The sequence below is a fragment of the Athene noctua genome, chromosome 4 (genome assembly GCF_965140245.1).
Source record: "Athene noctua chromosome 4, bAthNoc1.hap1.1, whole genome shotgun sequence".
NCBI lineage: Eukaryota > Metazoa > Chordata > Aves > Strigiformes > Strigidae > Athene > Athene noctua.
In genome coordinates, this window is record NC_134040.1 from 407,334 (window position 1) to 423,860 (window position 16,527).

General features: G+C 75.3%; 5 protein-coding genes across 7 annotated transcripts; 3 read left to right on the top strand and 2 right to left on the bottom strand.

Annotated features, from left to right (window-relative positions):
• The first annotated feature begins 41 nt into the window (after positions 1-41).
• CCDC142 (coiled-coil domain containing 142) lies at positions 42-4,160 on the top strand. 3 transcript variants are annotated; one of them, XM_074904168.1, is made up of 10 exons: positions 42-169; positions 502-1,824; positions 1,899-1,988; positions 2,066-2,218; positions 2,310-2,467; positions 2,707-2,859; positions 2,979-3,093; positions 3,167-3,344; positions 3,419-3,630; positions 3,769-4,160. In XM_074904168.1, exons 2-10 carry the CDS (start codon positions 636-638, stop codon positions 4,014-4,016), a joined length of 2,496 nt encoding a protein of 831 aa, XP_074760269.1. In that variant the 5' UTR covers positions 42-169; positions 502-635; the 3' UTR covers positions 4,017-4,160. The 3 variants fall into 3 exon arrangements, with proteins under 3 accessions (XP_074760269.1, XP_074760268.1, XP_074760267.1); XM_074904167.1 differs by having other exon boundaries at positions 1,902-1,988; positions 3,769-4,159; XM_074904166.1 differs by having other exon boundaries at positions 60-169; positions 439-1,824.
• LOC141959858 (programmed cell death protein 4-like) lies at positions 4,132-8,570 on the top strand. The gene is made up of 11 exons (XM_074904172.1): positions 4,132-4,443; positions 5,325-5,601; positions 5,908-6,005; positions 6,088-6,201; positions 6,614-6,835; positions 7,095-7,192; positions 7,273-7,387; positions 7,691-7,798; positions 7,886-7,996; positions 8,101-8,240; positions 8,334-8,570. The coding sequence occupies exons 1-11, from the start codon at positions 4,294-4,296 to the stop codon at positions 8,383-8,385; spliced, it is 1,485 nt and encodes a 494-aa protein (XP_074760273.1). The 5' UTR covers positions 4,132-4,293; the 3' UTR covers positions 8,386-8,570.
• A 207-nt stretch (positions 8,571-8,777) lies between these two features.
• Positions 8,778-11,562, top strand: MOGS (mannosyl-oligosaccharide glucosidase). The gene is made up of 4 exons (XM_074903662.1): positions 8,778-9,129; positions 9,213-9,433; positions 9,509-9,702; positions 9,774-11,562. Exons 1-4 carry the CDS (start codon positions 8,784-8,786, stop codon positions 11,485-11,487), a joined length of 2,475 nt encoding a protein of 824 aa, XP_074759763.1. The 5' UTR covers positions 8,778-8,783; the 3' UTR covers positions 11,488-11,562.
• Positions 11,563-11,727: 165 nt separating this feature from the next.
• Positions 11,728-13,776, bottom strand: WBP1 (WW domain binding protein 1). Its single transcript, XM_074903663.1, has 4 exons — positions 13,646-13,776; positions 13,460-13,562; positions 13,206-13,367; positions 11,728-12,930 (listed from the first exon to the last, which is right to left on the bottom strand). The coding sequence occupies exons 1-4, from the start codon at positions 13,715-13,717 to the stop codon at positions 12,284-12,286; spliced, it is 984 nt and encodes a 327-aa protein (XP_074759764.1). The 5' UTR covers positions 13,718-13,776; the 3' UTR covers positions 11,728-12,283.
• Positions 13,777-14,587: 811 nt separating this feature from the next.
• Positions 14,588-16,320, bottom strand: INO80B (INO80 complex subunit B). Its single transcript, XM_074903664.1, has 5 exons — positions 16,217-16,320; positions 15,905-16,097; positions 15,619-15,737; positions 15,198-15,379; positions 14,588-15,086 (listed from the first exon to the last, which is right to left on the bottom strand). The coding sequence occupies exons 1-5, from the start codon at positions 16,260-16,262 to the stop codon at positions 14,622-14,624; spliced, it is 1,005 nt and encodes a 334-aa protein (XP_074759765.1). The 5' UTR covers positions 16,263-16,320; the 3' UTR covers positions 14,588-14,621.
• Between the last annotated feature and the right edge of the window lie 207 nt (positions 16,321-16,527).

The window sequence follows — 16,527 nt, forward strand, 5'->3', positions numbered from 1 at the left end:
CGCCCCCCCCACCGGGCACGGCGGCGATGACCCCCGCGGCGGGTCAGCCCTGCCCGTTCCTCCGGATTAACGCGGGCGCGGCCTAATCCCGCTTCCTCCGGCCGCCCCGGGGATGGCCCAGCGCGGAGCACGGCGGCCCTGAGCGTCGCGGCGGGGAGCCCCCCTGCAGGTGAGGCCCGGGACGGACGAGGAGCCCCCCGGGGCCCTGCCCCCTCACCGGGGACACCGCCCGGGCCCGGGGCCGCCCTCGCCGTCTCCTTGACAACGGGGGGAGGGGGCGTGGTCTGGCGGGGGGCGTGGCCACGACGGGTTGGCGCGACTCCGCGGTTGCCAGCGGGGAGGGGCGGGGCATCGTCCCCAAAGGCCACGCCCCGGCTTTACCCACGCCCACTTTGCCCGTAGCCCCGCCCCCGCCCGTTAACCCCTCATCGCCCGCAGGGGTGGCGAGTGCCGCGCAATTAACGCGCAATTAACGCGTCGCGTGCCACTGGCACCCGGCAGGAGCAGCCCGGCGGGACGGGACCTGCGCCAGGAGGGGGCCGGCGGCTCCGCAGGGTGCCCACGGGGCTGCCCCCCGCGTTACCCCACGCCGGGGGGCCCGTCCCCGTGGGGGCCCGGCCCGCCCCCCGCCGAAGATGGAGGCCACGCTGCGCAGCGCCGGCCGGGAGGAGCGGGAGGACGAGGAGGAGGACGAGGAGGAGGAGACGCCGGCGCTCCTGGCCACGCTGGAGCTGAGCTGCGCGGGGCTGCGCCGCTGCCTCCGCGTCTGGGAGGACCCTCGCACCGAGACCGTCCGCGGGCGCGTGCGGCCCCAGACCGGCGACGGCCCCGGCCCCGCCGCCTTCTCCTACCACCCGGTGCTGCGGCGCGTGGCCGAGCGCGGCGCCGCCCTGCACGCCCTGCTGCGGCACGGCCACCGCCTGCACCTCGTCCGCCGCTGCGCCCGGCGGCTGGAGGCCGCCGCCGCCTTCCTCCGCCGGCTCCTGGCGCTGCCGGAGCCGTCAGCAGGAGCCCTGGGGACCGCCCCGCCGCTGCGGGAGCTCTGCCGGGAGCTGCGGGCGCACGCCGGGTGCTGGAGTGGGCTGCGGCGGCGGGCGCGCAGGGACCCGTGGCTGTGGCCGCTGCGGGGGGACGAGCCGGTGGCCGGCATGCGGCGGGCGCTGCTGGGGCTGGCGCTGCGGGCCGTGGGGCTGGCCGAACGCCACGCCGAGGCGCGGCTGCGGGCACTGGCACGGGCCGGACCCACCACCCCGGCGCTGCTCGCCGACCTCTTCCAGGGGCTGGAGATCTACAACCGGGCGGTGGGCGACCTGGCCCTGGAGCTGGGCACCACCAGCCACTGCCCCCAGGCCTTCCCCATGGCCAGGGTGCTGGGGCTGCTGGCGGCCGAGCGGGGCTGGCTGGTGGCCGAGCGGCTCCAGCCCCTCCTGCAGCCACGGGATGGGGGCGATGGGGCACGGGGCGAGTGCTGGGAGGACGCGGCGGTGCCGTGGCCCCTGAAGCACGGTGCCGCGGCCAACACGGGACCCTCCGTCCGCGAGGAGCCACCGGGCCTTGCCGGGGAGCTGCGGGCGCTGTGCGGGAAGGACGAGGAGCTGATGGGCCTCATCCTGGGGGTGCTGGTGGCCTCCGCTGACGGCCTCCGGCACCGCATCCTCCGTGAGCCCAAGGGGGAGAAGCCGCTGGCGGCCAAGGCCCTGCTGGCCCGGTACCGCCTGCTCTTCTGGGGGACCACCGCTGCGGCGCTGGGGTGCAGCCTGGGGGGGCCCCACGGCGGGACGGGCACAGCTGCGGTGCAGGAGCTGAGCCACGCTCTCGCCCAGGGTAGGTGGGGGCCGGGCTGGGGCTGGGGGGTCACCGCGGGGTGCGTTGGCCCCTCACGCCCTGTCCCCCCCCAGCAGCTGGTGTCCCCAGAGAGTGCGAGGAGGAGCTGGGGGGGCTCTGCCTGTGCCTGCTCTGCCGGGACGTCCTCCGGAGCTGGGACAGAGGTACGGGGGGTGCAGGGTGCGGGGCGGGGGGTACAGGTGGGTGCTGTTGACCCACAGCCCCCGCCTCGTCCCCCCAGATTTCGCCCGCGCCCTGGGCTCGACTCTGTCGGACACGCGCTCGCCGGCACCGGTGCCGGTGTGGAGCGGGACAGCGCGGTGCCTGCGGCGGCTCTTCCCGGGCCTGGCCTTCGCCCTGCGCTGCCTGCGGGCCCTGCCCGCCCGCCCGCCCGGTCAGTGGGGGGTCTTGGGGGGGGCGGGCACCCGGCACCCCCTCTGTGCTGCCCCCCCCCCAGGTCCCGTGACCCCTCTCGTCACCCCCAGGCCGCCCCCCGCGCTCGCCCTGCTTGCGCCTGCAGGTGCTGGGCTGCTGCCTGGCCACGGCGCAGGCTGCCCGCTCCTGGCTGATGGGCAGCGCCTGCCGGTACCGGGCGGCCCGGGCCCTGCCCCACCTCCTGCTCCTCACCCAGGGGGACCTGCCGGTACGCGGGGGGCAGGGGATGGGGAGGGGTGGCTGGGGGGCTGGCCATGGGGCTAGCTGTGGCGCTGGCTAGGGGGCTGGCTGTGGGGCTGAAGACTGACTGTTGGGCTGGCCATGGAGCCATGGGGCTGGCCATGGGGCTGGGGGATGGCTGTGGGGCTGGGGGGTGACGGTGGGGCTATGGGGCTGGCTGTGGGGCCGCCTGCTGGGCAGGATCCGTCTCACCTATCTCCCCTCCAGCTGCTGAAGACGGAGCTGGACGAGCTGGTGGTGCTGGTGAGTGGGACCTTCCCGGAGCCTGTGGCCAGCCCCCCCTCGCCGCCCCCCGTCCCCCCGTCCCCCCCCGAGCACCAGCTCTGCCGCCAGATTCGCTCCGTGGCCGCCAGTATCCAGGTACGATGGGGAGGGGGGGGGAGGATGCCCTGTGGTCTCACTCTCTCTGGTCCCGGCCCGGGGGGGTCCGCAGGGTGCCGTGGGGCGGCCGTGCCACCCCCGCCGCTCTGCCCCCCCAGCTCTTCTCGGGGGACGCGCTGCAGACCTTCGCCGCCGACTGCAAGCGGGTGTCAGCCGAGATCTTCGCCCAGACGATGCCGCTGGGCAAGCACTGGCGGGGCGGCCCCCGAGCCGGTGGGTGTCGGGGGGGGGTCTTGGTGCTGGGCGGAGCTGCGTGGGCAGCACTGAGTGTGTGTGTGTCCCCCAGAGCTGCCCGGCTCCCCCAGCCCCTACGCGGCGGCGGCGGCGCAGGCGGTGCTGGGCCGGGTGCTGCCGGTCGCCCGGCTGCTGCCCCACGACGCCCAGACCCCCGCCCTGGCACGGGCCACCACGGCCTTCCTGGAGGCCTGGATGGATCATATCCTGGCTAGGAGGATCAAATTCAGGTAGCCAACGGCGGCAAGGGGGGCTTGGGGAGAGTGCGGGGGTCCCATGCTGACGACGGCCGGTGCCCCCCCAGCCTGCAGGGAGCTTTGCAGCTGCGTCAGGACGTGGAGCTGGTGCGGGAGCTGGTGGGCTCGGAACGTTCCGGGCTGCCCCCCGAAACCCGCCAGCGCCTGCTCGCCCTCCGCGTCTTCCAGCAGATGGACGGGGCCATCCTCTGCCTCTTGCAACAGCCCCCCGGCAGGGCCGGAGGGACCCCCCGCCCTTGGCGCTCGCTGCCCCGCTGCTGTGAGTCACGGCGGCGAGGAGTTGCGGGGGGGACGCAGCCACCGGCGTGCGGCTACGGCCATCGCGGGTGGCACCGGTGTGGGGGTGCGAGGCTCCAGGACACACCCCCCCCCCCCAACTCTGTTTCTCCCCAAACAGGCTCCGGCACCGTCGCCCACCCGCAGGAACCGTGCGCCGGCAGCCTGCGCGGCCTGGAGACCCTGGAGGTGCCGGTGCCGGTGGTGACCCCCCTGCCCATCACCGATGCGCAGCTGTGGGGCGGGGGGGTCCCCGAGTTCTACCTCTCGGCGGAGCAGCAGCAATGGTTGGCGCTGCGGCTGCACCGGGCCCAGCGGTGGCGGCTGCCCCGGCTGCGCTGCGGCGGAGGTGACGCCGCCGAGGTCTGACCGTGCGCGGCGGCAATAAAACGGCTCCGCGCGGTTCCCCCGGTAACCGTCTCCGTCCCTGCGGCGGGGGTGCCGCCGTCCTGCCTGCTGCTGGCTGCACTGTGCTCCCGGTAAACAGTGGGGGGGGGGTCTGCCCGGTCACCGGCATCCCCCTGACCGGGACGACGGGCTCCGGCAGCGGCCGTACGGCCGCTGCCGGAGCCCGTCGTCCCGGTCAGGGGGGGATACCGTGGACCGGGGATACCGGACAGCCCCTCCCGGTGCGACTACGGCTCCCATGATGCCGCCATCTCCGGTCACTTCCGTCACGGGGCGGGGTTGGGCCGAGCCAAGAGCCCCTTTTCCCGGTCCCGGTCCCGGTGCGGCCCCGGTGCCGCCTGCCATGGCCGTCCCCGCCACCGAGGTGGGAGCCGCCGCCTTCGTTACGGCAAGTAACGGCACCGGATTTTGATCCCCCCCCGCCCTGCCACAGCCCCCCCTCTCCGGGCTGAGTCCCCGGTTGGGATCGGTTTGGTGCTACGTGTGTGGGGTGGGGGTCTCTGTAGGACGAGGGGTCCCGGGGGGGCACTGGGGGGGGGGGGGGGCTGGGGATCGCGGCGGGGGGGGGGTGTCGGGGTGGGGGACCACATGGCAGGGAGCCCTTGGGGGTTCAGGGGAAGCCAAAGTGGGGGGTCCCAGAGAAAGCCGGGAGGCTCTCGTGGGTCCCAAAGGATGGTGGGGGGCCTGGGGGGGGTCCCAGGGAGGTTGGGGGGCACATGGTAGAGGTCCCATGGGGGTCCTGGGGGAGGCTGGGGGGCACTTGGGGGGGGGTCTGGGGGGGTTCTTGGGGAAGCTGGGGCGCATGGGGGTCCCAGGAGGGGTTGGGGTGAATGTGGCAGAGGTCCACTGGGGTCCTGGGGGAGGCGGACGGGTGCATGGCGCGGGGGGGGGGTCCATAGAAGTCCCAGGGAGGTTGTGGGTGCACTGTGGGGGTCCCAGCAGAGGGTGGAAGCCCATGGGGGTCCCTGGAGAGGCTGGGGGGCACGTGGGGGTCCTGGGAGAGGCTGGGGGCACGGTGGCAGGGGTCCCAAGGGGGGGGTCAGGGATCCATGGGGCTTCTGGGGGAGGTTGGAGTTATGCTGTGGGGGTACCAGGGGAGGCTGGGGCGCACGTGAAGGTCCTGGGGGAGGCTGGGGGGTCCCATCGGAGTCCCGGGGGAGGTTGGGGGTGCATGGGGGGGTCCCATGGGGGGCCGGGGGGAGACCGGGGTGTGCCCCGGGGGTGCTGGGGGAGGCCCCGGCGCGGGGTGACGGTGCCCGCGGTGCGCAGGGCCCCTGCCCGGCGGCCACGGAGGAGGAGGAGGACGGGGATGAAGAGCTGCTGGGGGCCGGGGGTCCCCGCACCTGGACCCCCCAGGAGAAGCTGCTGCACGAGGCGCGGCTGAAGGCCAAGGCCAAGCGGCGGCTGCGCCGCGCGTCCTCCCGGGACTCGGCCCGCGAGTCGCTCTCCGAGGGCACGGAGCCCGGCCCCGAGCCCGGCAGCCCCAAGGGCCGGGCCCACGACCGCCGCTCCCGCACGGGCAAGGGCCGGGGGCTGCCCAAGAAAGGTGAGGGGGGGGGCGGTGGCGCCCGGCCGGGCCCCAACTGTGTACCTCGGGGGGCTGGGACCCCTCCTGTCCCCCCCCGCGGGGCTGAGCCCCCACGGAACTCCGTCACCCCCTCCTGTGTCCCCCATGGGGCTGGGACCCCCCCCTCTGTCCCCTGTGGGGCTGGGACCCCTCCTCTCCCCCTCCCCGCCCCATGGGGCTGGGCTCCCACCCAGGCCCTGCACCTGGGGGGGGGGCCCCCTCTGGGGGGTCCTCATTGCCCCCCTCCACCGAGCCCCCCCCTCACCCTGTGCCATCCCGGTGCAGGCGGTGCTGGGGGCAAGGGGGTCTGGGGTGCCCCCGGCGTGGTCTACGGCTACCAGGAGCCCGACGCCCGTGACCCCAACTACGACGAGGTGGCTCAGGTAGGGCCCCAGTGTCCCCCCCCAGCTCCCCCCCCGTGCAGGCGGCGCCCCAGGCAGGGCTGGCAGCGTCCCGTCCCCGCAGGGGGACACGGTTTACGCCACCGTGGTGCCCGAGCTGGAGGAGGGGGAGCTGGAGAAGAACGTGCAGCCCATGGTGCTGGAGTACTTCGAGCACGGGGACACCAGCGAGGTCATGGTGCGGCGGGGAGGGGGCCGCGGGGGGGGGACAGAGGCTGCGGGGTGACAGGGACCCTCGGGGACAGGGCAAGGTGGGGAGGGGACGGGGCCCTTGGCCGGGGGAAGGGTCCTGCTGCTGATGGGGACCCTTTGGGGAGGGGGGTCCCTCGGTGGGGAGGACTTTCAGGGGGGTGAGGGGAGGAAAAGGCAGTTCCTTGGGGGTGGGGACCATCCCTGGGGGGAGGGACAGGGGTCCCTGGGTGACAAGGACCCTCGGGCACAGGTCAGGGTCCCTCGAGGAGGGTCTGGGCATCCCGTGGCAGTTGGGGACCTTCATGGGGGTGAGGGGGGCTCCCCTGAGGGTGGGGGAGGCCGGGGGTCCCCCGAGGAGGGTCTGGGGGACCCGGCAGGGGTTAACATGCCGGGCACAGGAGCTGCTGCGGGGGCTGAACCTGGGCAGCCGCGGGCACGCGGTGCCCTCGCTGGCGGTGGCCCTGGCGCTGGAGGGCAAGGCCAGCCACCGCGAGCTGACCTCGCGCCTGCTCTCCGACCTGGTGGGCCGCGTCGTCACCCCCGAGGACATCGCCTGGGCCTTCGACAGGATGCTGCGGGACCTGCCCGACCTCATCCTCGACACCCCCGAGGCCCCCCAGGTGCCGGCGGGCGCGGGGAGGGGACGGGGACAGGACATGGGGGGAACACAGTCGTGCCGGGGGAAGTTTGGGGGGCTGTGGCCGTGCCGGCGGTCCCGTGGCCGTGCCGGGGGATGCTCGGGGGGAGCTGTGGCCGTGCTGGGGGGGCTGTGGCCGTGCCAGGGGATGCTCAGGGGGATGTGGCCGTGCCGGGGCTCCCGTGGCCGTGCCGGGGCTCCCGTGGCCGTGCCGGGGCCGGGCACTGACCGTCTGTCTGCAGCTGCTGGGCCAGTTCATCGCCCGGGCGGTGGCCGACCACGCGCTGCCCCTGGACTTCCTGGAGCGCTACAAGGGGCGCGTGGACTGTGAACACGCCAGGTAAGCGCTGCCCCGGCCCCCCCCCCCCCACCTTTCCCAGCGCCCCCCGCCACGGGCGCCGTCACCCGCCTGTCCCGCAGGGCCGCCCTGGACCGCGCCGCCGTCCTGCTCCGCATCAAGCGCGACGTCAACCGCCTGGACAACGTCTGGGGCGTGGGGGGCGGCCAGCGCCCCGTCAAGCACCTCGTCAAGGAGGTCAGCGCCCGTCCCGCCCCCCCCGGGGTCGCGTCCCACACCATCCTCCCAGCCCTGCCCGTGACCCCCCAGACACATCCCTCTGCTCTGTCTGCCCTCCCTGCACCCCCCGCCTCAGGGTGCGCCCCTGGATGTCCCACGGACACCCCCCTCCCTCAGGACGTGACCCCCGGCTGCACCCTCCCTGCATCAGAACTCGCTGTGTCCGTCCCCCTCGCCAAGGCCGCGTCCCCACGCTGTCCCCCCTCGTGTCCCCGCAGCGCCGTGTCCCCGCGCCCCCCCCCCAGCTGCCTCTGTCCCCAGATGAACCTGCTGCTGCGCGAGTACCTGCTCTCCGGGGAGGTGGCGGAGGCCGAGCACTGTCTGCGGGAGCTGGAGGTGCCCCACTTCCACCACGAGCTGGTCTATGAGGTGAGACCCGAGGGCAGGGGTCCCGGGGTGGTCTGGGTGTCCTGGGGGGGCCTCCCCCACGCCCCCGCTGACCCCCGCGGCCCGCAGGCGGTGGTGATGGTGCTGGAAGGCTCCGGGGAGGAGCCCGTGGCCAAGATGGTGACGCTGCTGAAGGTGCTGTGGGAGACGGGGCTGGTGACGCTGGACCAGATGAACCGGGTGAGCGCGGGGGGCATGGAGCGGGGGGGTCGGGGGGCAGCCCCGCGGCTGACATAGCCCTGTGTGTGTGTCTGTGCGCCTCCCCCTCTCCGTGACCCCCCCAGGGCTTCCAGCGGGTGTACGAGGAGCTGGGGGACATCAGCCTGGACGTGCCGCTGGCCCACGGCCTCCTGGAGCAGCTGGTGGAGCTTTGCTTCGACCGCGGCGTCATCACCAGGGCGCTGCGGGACGCCTGCCCCGCCAGGTACCGGCACCGGGGGGCTCGGGGGGGCCCGTGAGGGGGTACACCCTCCGCGCCCGCCTTCATCCTCCTCCTCCTCCTCCTCCTCCTCCACAGGGGACGGAAGCGTTTCGTGAGCGAGGGCGACGGGGGACAGGTGAAGCAGTGAGCGGGGCCGTCCCGGGGAGCTGCCGGCCCCGCACCCGGCTGGGGGGTGTGGGGGGGGCCGGGACGTGCGCTGTGTGTCCCCCCCCGCTCTGGGGGGTCAGGGGTGCGCCCCCCCCAGCTGCCGCCTTGCACCCGGGACCCCCCCGGCTGTGGGGCCCACCGGGGGGCACAATAAAGCGGCTTCCGAGGGCGAGATGAGTCTGGCCTCCGTGTGTGTTTGAGGGGGGCGCGGGGGGGTCCTTGTCCCCTCGGGGCCGAGTTTTGGGAACACCCGCCCCCTCCCCGCCTCGGCAGTTTTCCTCCCGCCCGCCAGGGGGCGCCGTCCCCGCCGCCCCTCCCCGCCCGCGGTGCCGCTCTGCCGCCGTCGCGCCGTGATGACGTCAGCGGCGCGGCCGGGCCATGGCGGGCGAACGTCGGCGACGCGGCGGGGAAGGGCCCCGGGAACGGCCCCGGGAGCGGGGGAGCCGCCGGGAGCGGGGGGAGCAGCAGCGGCGGGGCGCGGGGCGCGGCTGGGGCCGGGCCGCGGCGGTGGCGGCGGCGCTGGCGGCGCTGGCCCTGGGCCTGGCCGCCGTGGAGTGGGAGCGGTGGAGCGCGGCCTCCCGCCTCGTCACCCCCCACCCCGCGCCCCCCGCGCTCCCCCCCGGTTCTACCGGACCCCTCGCCTCACCCCACCTTTTCTGGGGCACTTACCGGCCTCACGTCTACTTCGGGATGAAGACGCGCAGCCCGCGGTCTCTCGTTACCGGTGAGGCGGAGCGGCGGGGGTCGGGGTGGGGGCAGGCCCGGGAACCGCGTCTGACCCCCCCGGTCCCTCCCCGGTGTCCCCAGGGCTGATGTGGCTGCAGCAGCGCGAGGGCGGCGGCGGTTTGCGCCACACCTGCGAGCAGAGCGACGGCCCGTCCCGCTACGGCTGGCTGATGCACGACGGGGAGAATTTCGGGGTGCAGGAGATCCGGGATGAGGGGCTGGTACTGACAACCGAATTCGTTAAACGACCCGGCGGGGAACACGGCGGCGACTGGAGCTGGCGCGTCACCGTGCGGACGGAGGTGAGGCGGCCCGGGGGGGAGGCAGCGTGGGCCCTTTCCTCGCCTCTCTCTCCTCACCCTCCTCTTCCTCCGCAGGCCGCGGGCGGCCCGACCCCCCTGCTCTCCCTCTTTTTCTACGTGGCCACGGACGAGCAGGGCGAGCTGCACCCGCAGCTGCACAACGGGACGCGGCTGGCGGCCGTGACGGGCGCGACGGAGGAGCTGGGGCGCTTCACGCTCACCTTCCTCCCGCCCACGACGGAGAGCGGGCAGGACCCCAAATACGCCAGGTGCCTCGCCGCGACGCCCCGTCCCTGTCCCCGTTCGCCCCCCATCTGTTAACCCCGTTCTCTCTCCGCAGCTACAACTACTTGGAGGCGCCGAGCCCGGGGCTGCACCTCCTGACCGACCTGGTGCGCGGCAGCTTGAGCAACCGCTTCGTCTTTGCCCCCCCGGGGGGGCCCCGCCGCCGCTTCTTCGCCGTGGAGGCTCTGGGGGGTTTCCCGGGCGAGCCCCCCCCTCCCCGCGGGCGCCTGCTGCTGCACCAGGTGACGCTGGAGCCGCCGGCCGTGGCCGAGGTGACCTTCGAGTCGGGCAGCGCCGGGGACCGGCGGGGCCGGCTGGCGGGGGGGGCGCTGTCGGCGGCGCTGTCGCAGCACGTGGCCGCTTTTGAGCGCCGTTTCGAGGAGACCTTCGGGCTGGCCCGCAAGGGCTTCCCGCCGGCCCAGCGCCGCTTCGCCCAGGCCGCCCTCAGCGACCTCCTGGGCGGGATGGGCTACTTCCACGGCCGCTCGCTGGTCCAGGGGCCGCGGCAGGAGCGCCCCGTGCCCGCCGCCGAGGCCGCGCTTTTCACCGCCGTCCCCTCCCGCTCCTTCTTCCCCCGCGGGTTCCTCTGGGACGAGGGTTTCCACCAGCTGGTGCTGGCGCGCTGGGCGCCGGCGCTGAGCCGCGACGTCATCGCCCACTGGCTCGACCTGATGAACGCCGAGGGCTGGATCCCGCGGGAGCAGATTCTGGGGGAGGAAGCGCGGGCCAAGGTGCCCCCCGAGTTCCTCCTGCAGCGCAGCGAGACGGCCAACCCCCCCACCCTGCTGCTGGCGCTGCAGGCGCTGCTGCCCGCCGCCCCCCTACCCTACCTGCGCCGCCTCTTCCCGCGCCTGCGCGCCTGGTACGACTGGTACAACCGCACGCAGGCCGGGCCGCTGCCCCTCACCTTCCGCTGGCGCGGGCGCGACCCCCAGCCCGAGCTCTTCCTCAACCCCAAGACCTTGGCCTCGGGGCTGGACGATTACCCCCGTGCCTCGCACCCCTCGCCCGAGGAGCGGCACCTGGACCTGCGCTGCTGGATGGCGCTGGCCTCGGGCGTGCTGGCCGCGGTGGCCGAGCGCCTGGGTGAGCCGGCCGGGCTGTACCGCGCCGCCGAGCGGGCGCTGAGCGACAACGACCTGCTGGACCGGCTGCACTGGGCACCCCACCTGGGCGCCTTCGCCGACTACGGCAACCACAGCGCGGCCGTGGGGCTGCGCTGGCAGCGGGGGACGCTGGCGGCGCCGGGGAGGCCCCCGCCGCCCCCGCGGCTGGTGCGGGAGGTGCGGGAAGCGCCGCGGCCGCAGTTCGTGGAGGCTTTGGGCTACGTCAGCCTCTTCCCGCTGCTGCTGCAGCTGCTGCGGCCCGACTCGCCGCGGCTGCCGGCGGTGCTGGCCGCGCTGCGGGACGAGCGGCGGCTCTGGACGCCCTTCGGGCTGCGCTCGCTGTCCCGCGACAGCCCCTTCTACCTCCAGCGCAACACCCAGCACGACCCCCCGTACTGGCGCGGCTCCGTCTGGGTCAACATCAACTACCTGGCGCTGCGGGCGCTGCGCGGTTACGCCGAGGCCGCGGGGCCGCAGCGGGAGCGGGCGGCCGAGCTCTACCAGGACCTGCGCCGCAACCTGGTGGGCAACGTCTACCGGCAGCACGCGGAGAGCGGCTTCCTCTGGGAGCACTACAGCGACAGCACGGGCCGCGGGCAGGGCTGCCGGCCCTTCGCCGGCTGGTCCGCGCTGGTCCTGCTGGCCATGGCCGAGGACTATTAGGGGGTGCAGGCACGTGCCTGCCCTGCCCGGTTTTTTTTTTCTCAGGTGCGGAGCTCCACCCCGCTCCACCCCCGGAATAAACCTCCACCGCTCTCGCCTGCGGCTGCCTGTGTCGGGGTTGGGGGGTCACGGCTCTGTCCTGTCCCCCTCTCCAAGGGTGGGGCTGCCATGGCGGGGGGAGGGGGGGCCCAGCTGAGCCCCGGTGCCCCCCCAGCAGGCGCGGGGGCTGCCGTACTTCCACATCTCTTTAATGGTGAGAGAACGCTACGTGAGCTGCCCGGCCCCCGGCGGAGATGGGCCCCCCACCCCGGGCAGCGGCACCAGCCCCCCGGGGCCCCCGGCAGCAAGTGGGGGGGAAGGGGGATGTGGGGGGGGGACACACAAGGCGGGCACGGGAACCCCTGGAAGCAGTTCGGAGGGGATGGGGGGGGCTCCGGTGGGGCCGCTCCGGTGGGGCCGCCCCGGGGCCCAGCTGCGCCGCACGAGGTACTGGAGACGATGAGATGGGGGGTGGGGGGGTCAGTCGGGGTGAGGGGGGGCTCCACGGCAAGAGTCCAGACCCCGGGACACTGCCCCAAGCCCCCCCCGACACACAGGGAGGGGGGGGCTGTTCCCCGCCGAAGTGCTGCCTGTCCCGCTCTGCCCTGGGGCTGGGGGGGGTCGCACCCCAAAAGGCTGTGCTGAGGCGGGGTGGGGTGGGCAGAGGGGGGGGCCGGCTCGGCGCAGCCGCCCCCCCCCAACCCCGGGGCGCAGGCAGCGGGCCGGGCAAGCGAGCGGGCAGCGGTGCGCACAGGGCTCAGACGGGCAGCACGGGCGAGCCGGGCCCCTGGCAGCGGGGCGGGGGCGCGGGGCCGGCCTTGCCCAGGAGGTGGGTGCCTTCGCCCTCGCCCTCCTCCTCCTCCTGGCAGCGCCCCACCTCGATGCCCGAGTCACCCGTCAGGCGCCGGTGCCGGTAATGCTCACCGGCGCTGCCGCCTTCCTCCCGGGCTGCGCCGCCACCGCCCTCCTCCTCCTCCTCGCCCTCCTCGATGTCGGAGCAGGGGTGGCCGTCGGCCTCGAAGAAGTCCACAGTGGAGGAGAAGAGGGCGTGCTTGTGCAGGGCCCCCCGTGCCGGCGGCTCCTCGGGGGGCAGCTCCCAGCTGGCGCCGGTGCCGGTGCTGCTGGTGCCGCCGTCCTCGCTGGGGGTGCTGGCCGGGCTGCGCCCCGTCTCGTCCGTGGCCCGTGCCGAGAGCGAGGTGCTGCTGGGGGAGGTGGCGCAGCTCGACTCACAGGAGCAGCTGGTGGAGTTCTCGGAGCTGGGCGAGAGGGTGAGGCTGCCGGAACCCTGGCGGGCGCGGGGGCCGCTGCCGCGCGGGGCCAGCACGGCGCTGTACGGCGGCGGCGGCGTGCCGGGCCGGTGGGCCACCTCCTCGTAGGCAGGCAGCTTGAAGGAAGCCAGCATCCCTGCGGGGGGGGCAGGGGTCAGCACGGGCCTCCCCCAGTCCCCCAGGCTGGCACCGGGACGAGGCCCCTGGAGGGTGCAGCCGGAGTGGGGGGGGTAAAAGGGGATGGGGAACACACAGAAAAGGGGGTTGGGGGACAAAAAAAAACGGGGGAGGGGGGTAAAAGGAATAAAAGCGAGTGGGTGGAAGGAATAAAAAGGGGGTTGGGGGGGAGCGGGACAAAAGGAGGTCGGGACGGGGGGAGAGGGATAAGAGGGGCGCGGGCCCCCCACTCACTGAGGTCCATCATGGAGGCGGGGTAGTTGCAGGCACCGTGGTAGGCGATGAGGTTGATCTCCCGCTGCCGCTGCTGCTGCTGCAGGCGCAGCTTGGCCCGGCGGTGCCGGTAGGCGCAGCAGCAGCTGAAGAGGATGAGGATGGTCCAGAGGAGCCAGAACCCTGCGGGGAGCGGAGCGGAGCGGGGGTCACCCGCCGCCTCCCGGGGGGCCCCGGCATCCCCCCCCGCCCGAGCGCCGCCCGCCCGCACTCACACCACAGCTCGTAGTAGTAGGTGCAGCAGCCGGTCTCCCCGCAGCAGTGCCCGGTCTCGCACACGTAGGGCTGGTTGTTCACCCCCGGGCAGTACTCCCGGGCCTGCGGGCACAGCCACACCGTCACACCGGCCCCGGGGCTCCGCGGGGCTCCGCGGCCCCCCCCGGCCCCCGCCCCGGCCGTACCTGCTGGTGCTGCCGGCCCAGCAGCGCGGCCCAGGCCCCCTCGGCGGCGGCGCCGCTCCCGGGCCGCTCCATGGCGCCGCCTACAACCCGCCGCGGCCCCGCGCCGGCTCCGCCCGCTCGGCCGCCCCGGCCCCGGCCCCCGCCGCCCGCAGCAGCAGCCGCTGCCCCGCCGCCGCCGCCCCCATCCCGGCCGCCCGGGCCGCCGCCGCCGCCCGGGCCGCAGCCTCCGCCGCCGCCATCACGCCCGGGCCGAAGCTCCCGCCCCCTACCGCCGCCGACCAATCCACCGCCGCCTCGCCGCCGTCCGCCAATCGGCGGCGCCGCCGCCGCCCTGCCCCCGCCAATCGGGCGCCGTCTGCCCGCGCCTCACGCCCAACAACAGAGACAAAGGGACCGAGCCCTGCCCCCGCCGCGATTGGCGGCCGGCGCCGCCAACCGGAGGCGACGCCCAGCCTCCACAGCCGCGACTGACTGGCGCGCCGGCCAACGGGCGGCCTCGCCCCGCGCCGCCGCCACCGACGGACGGGCGCAGCCGCCCCTGGCAGGCCGGGGCCCTCCCCTGGGAAGGCGCTGCCGAGAGCTTGGCCAACCGGCGGCCGCGGGCAGGACCCGAGCGCGCGATTGGCGGAACGACCAACCAACCGAACAGAGGCCGCCCTCCGCCTCAACCAATGGCCGCTGCCGCAGGGCGCTGCCCCGCCCCCGGGACGGCCGGGCCGGGCCGTACCACAGCGCTCCCGGCGGGGGGGGGCGGGCGGTACCACCGCGCTCCCGTGAAGGCGGGGGGGGGGGGGCGTGCGTTCAGGCCTGTCCCCGTCCCGGCGGACCCACACACGGCTCCTTCGCCAACAACCTTTAATCAGCGCCGCGGCACCGGGCGGTGGCACCACCGCGGGAACCCCCCCCGCCCCCCTCTGTCCTCCAAGCCCCGGGACCCCCCCGTGTGTCCATGGCGGCGCCCGCGCCCCCGCCGGGCCTAGGCCGCGGCCTCCTGCAGCCGGAGGTTCCGCCGGTAGCAGGCCAGGCTGCAGAGGGGCAGCCCGGTGCGGGAGCAGCAGTAACGCTTGTGGTTGGAGCAACCGGCGACGCCGCAGAGCACCGGGGGGGGCACGGCGGGGGCCGCGGCGGGCGGCAGCGGCAGGGCCATGCCCACGGGGAAGGAGACGGTGATGCGGTCGGTGGCGTTGCAGTAATGGACGACGGGGCAGGGCGCCTGCTTGGCCCGGCGCTCCCGCAGCGTCTTCACCTTGGCCTTGTTGGTCTTGGTCAGGCGCTCGATGGTCTGGTTCTTGTTCTCCTCCGCCTTCTTGGCCGCCTGCAGGCGCCGCTTGCGCGCCCGCTCCTCCCGCTTCACCAGCATCTCCTCCGTCAGCTCCTTGGCCTTGTAGCCCATGGGCAGCTCCAGCAGCGGCTGGCTCTGCTGCTTGTGCAGGAGGGCCTTCTGCGGGGGGCGTGGGGACACCGTCACGCTGCGGCCGGGGCCCCTCCTGCCCCTCCGATCCGGCCCCGCGGCAGCCCCGACCCCTCCGTGTCCCCCCCCGGCCCCCCTCACCTGCCGGGCTGTCAGCAGGGACTCGTCCACCTCCTTCTTGAGCTCCCCGTTGTCATCCAGCTCGCCCTTCTCCAGGGCGTCAAGCCAGCGCTCTTCCTCCTCCTCCTCCTCCTCGCGGGCAGGGAAGCAGCTCTCTGGGTCCAGGTCCGGCAGGGGCGAGGGGTCCAGGTTACTGTCCTCGTCTGGGCCGGGCAGCAACGGGGGGGGGGAACAGTCACCGGGGGGGGGGAGGTGTCACCCCTTCCCGGGGTCAGGCCGCCCCCGGAGCCGTGACAGGGGGTGGGGGGGCCCGGCCCGGTACATCCCTGCGGGCTCCCCCTCCCGCTCCAGCACTCCGAGGCTCCCCCCGGCCCTCCCCTACAGCCACCCCCTCCCCCTCGGAGCCCCCCACTCCCGCGGTGCCGCCGCCCCCGGGGCTCACCCAGCCAGGCCCGGTACTGCTCGATGGGGACGCCCTCGGTGGGCTCCTCCTCCTCGTCCACCACCATCAGCGGGGAGGGCGAGCGCGGCGCCTCGGGGACCACCGTGAAGGTGGGGACGCTGCCGGGAGAGCGCGGGGAGGGGGCAACGGGTGAGGCGGGGGGGAGATACACAGACACACAGACACGGGGGGGACCCCCGGCCCTACCGAGGGTGGGACGCGGCGCCCGGGCGAGGGCCGCGGTGCCTGTGGGGTGGGGGAAGAGACCCCCCCCGGCCCCCCTCACCTCTTGGTGCCCAGGATCTGCCCCCCCAGCTTGATCTTGAGCTTGAGCTGGGGCTTGCGCGGGCCGGCGGCGGGCTCGGGGGCGGGGGGAGCCGCCGCCGCCTCATGGTGGTGCTTCTTTTTGTGCTTCTTCTTGTGCTTCTTGTGCTTCTTCTTGTGCGCGCCGTGCCCGCCGCCCGCCTCGGCTTCCTCCCCTGCGGGGGGCAGCGCCGTCAGCCGGGCCCGGGGCACCCGCCACCGGGCCCGGCCCCCCCGGCGAGAAGCGGCCGGCGGGGCCGCAGCGCCGAGCCCCGGGCGGCCCCCGGGCCCTCACCGTGCTCGCCGCCCTCCATCCTGCCGCGCCGCCAGGCCTTGCTCATCCGGCGCTGCCGGGGCCGGTGTCCGGGGAGGGGACGGGGGAACCAATTCCGGGCGGACCCGCTTCCGCCCGGCGCGGCGGAACACGCGCGGGAGGGCGGGCGGGGGCGTGGCGGCGCCGGCGCCGCCATCTTTGAAGCGGGCAGAGGAGGGGGCGGGGGAGCGCGGCCCGGGCGGAAACAGCGGCCGCGGGGCTTCGGGGCCGCGCTGACGCGAGTCGGGGGCGCGGCGGGGGTCAGGGTGTGAGTGAGCGTGTGAGTGTGAGTG

Coding starts and splice junctions, on each gene's coding strand:
- MOGS (XM_074903662.1), top strand. CDS start 8,784: ATGGCGGGCGAACGTCGGCGACGCGGCGGGGAAGGGCCCCGGGAACGG. Junction 9,130..9,212: donor CCCGCGGTCTCTCGTTACCG/GTGAGGCGGAGC, acceptor CGGTGTCCCCAG/GGCTGATGTGGCTGCAGCAG. Junction 9,434..9,508: donor GCGTCACCGTGCGGACGGAG/GTGAGGCGGCCC, acceptor CTTCCTCCGCAG/GCCGCGGGCGGCCCGACCCC.
- INO80B (XM_074903664.1), bottom strand. CDS start 16,262: ATGAGCAAGGCCTGGCGGCGCGGCAGGATGGAGGGCGGCGAGCACG. Junction 15,738..15,904: donor CAGATCCTGGGCACCAAGAG/GTGAGGGGGGCC, acceptor CTCTCCCGGCAG/CGTCCCCACCTTCACGGTGG. Junction 15,087..15,197: donor CCCTGCTGACAGCCCGGCAG/GTGAGGGGGGCC, acceptor CGCCCCCCGCAG/AAGGCCCTCCTGCACAAGCA.
- CCDC142 (XM_074904168.1), top strand. CDS start 636: ATGGAGGCCACGCTGCGCAGCGCCGGCCGGGAGGAGCGGGAGGACGAG. Junction 1,825..1,898: donor GAGCCACGCTCTCGCCCAGG/GTAGGTGGGGGC, acceptor GTCCCCCCCCAG/CAGCTGGTGTCCCCAGAGAG. Junction 2,860..2,978: donor CCGTGGCCGCCAGTATCCAG/GTACGATGGGGA, acceptor CTGCCCCCCCAG/CTCTTCTCGGGGGACGCGCT.
- LOC141959858 (XM_074904172.1), top strand. CDS start 4,294: ATGATGCCGCCATCTCCGGTCACTTCCGTCACGGGGCGGGGTTGGGCC. Junction 4,444..5,324: donor GAGCCGCCGCCTTCGTTACG/GCAAGTAACGGC, acceptor CGCGGTGCGCAG/GGCCCCTGCCCGGCGGCCAC. Junction 7,799..7,885: donor ACCACGAGCTGGTCTATGAG/GTGAGACCCGAG, acceptor CGCGGCCCGCAG/GCGGTGGTGATGGTGCTGGA.
- WBP1 (XM_074903663.1), bottom strand. CDS start 13,717: ATGGAGCGGCCCGGGAGCGGCGCCGCCGCCGAGGGGGCCTGGGCCGCG. Junction 13,368..13,459: donor CTACTACTACGAGCTGTGGT/GTGAGTGCGGGC, acceptor CGCTCCCCGCAG/GGTTCTGGCTCCTCTGGACC. Junction 12,931..13,205: donor CGCCTCCATGATGGACCTCA/GTGAGTGGGGGG, acceptor CCCCCCCCGCAG/GGATGCTGGCTTCCTTCAAG.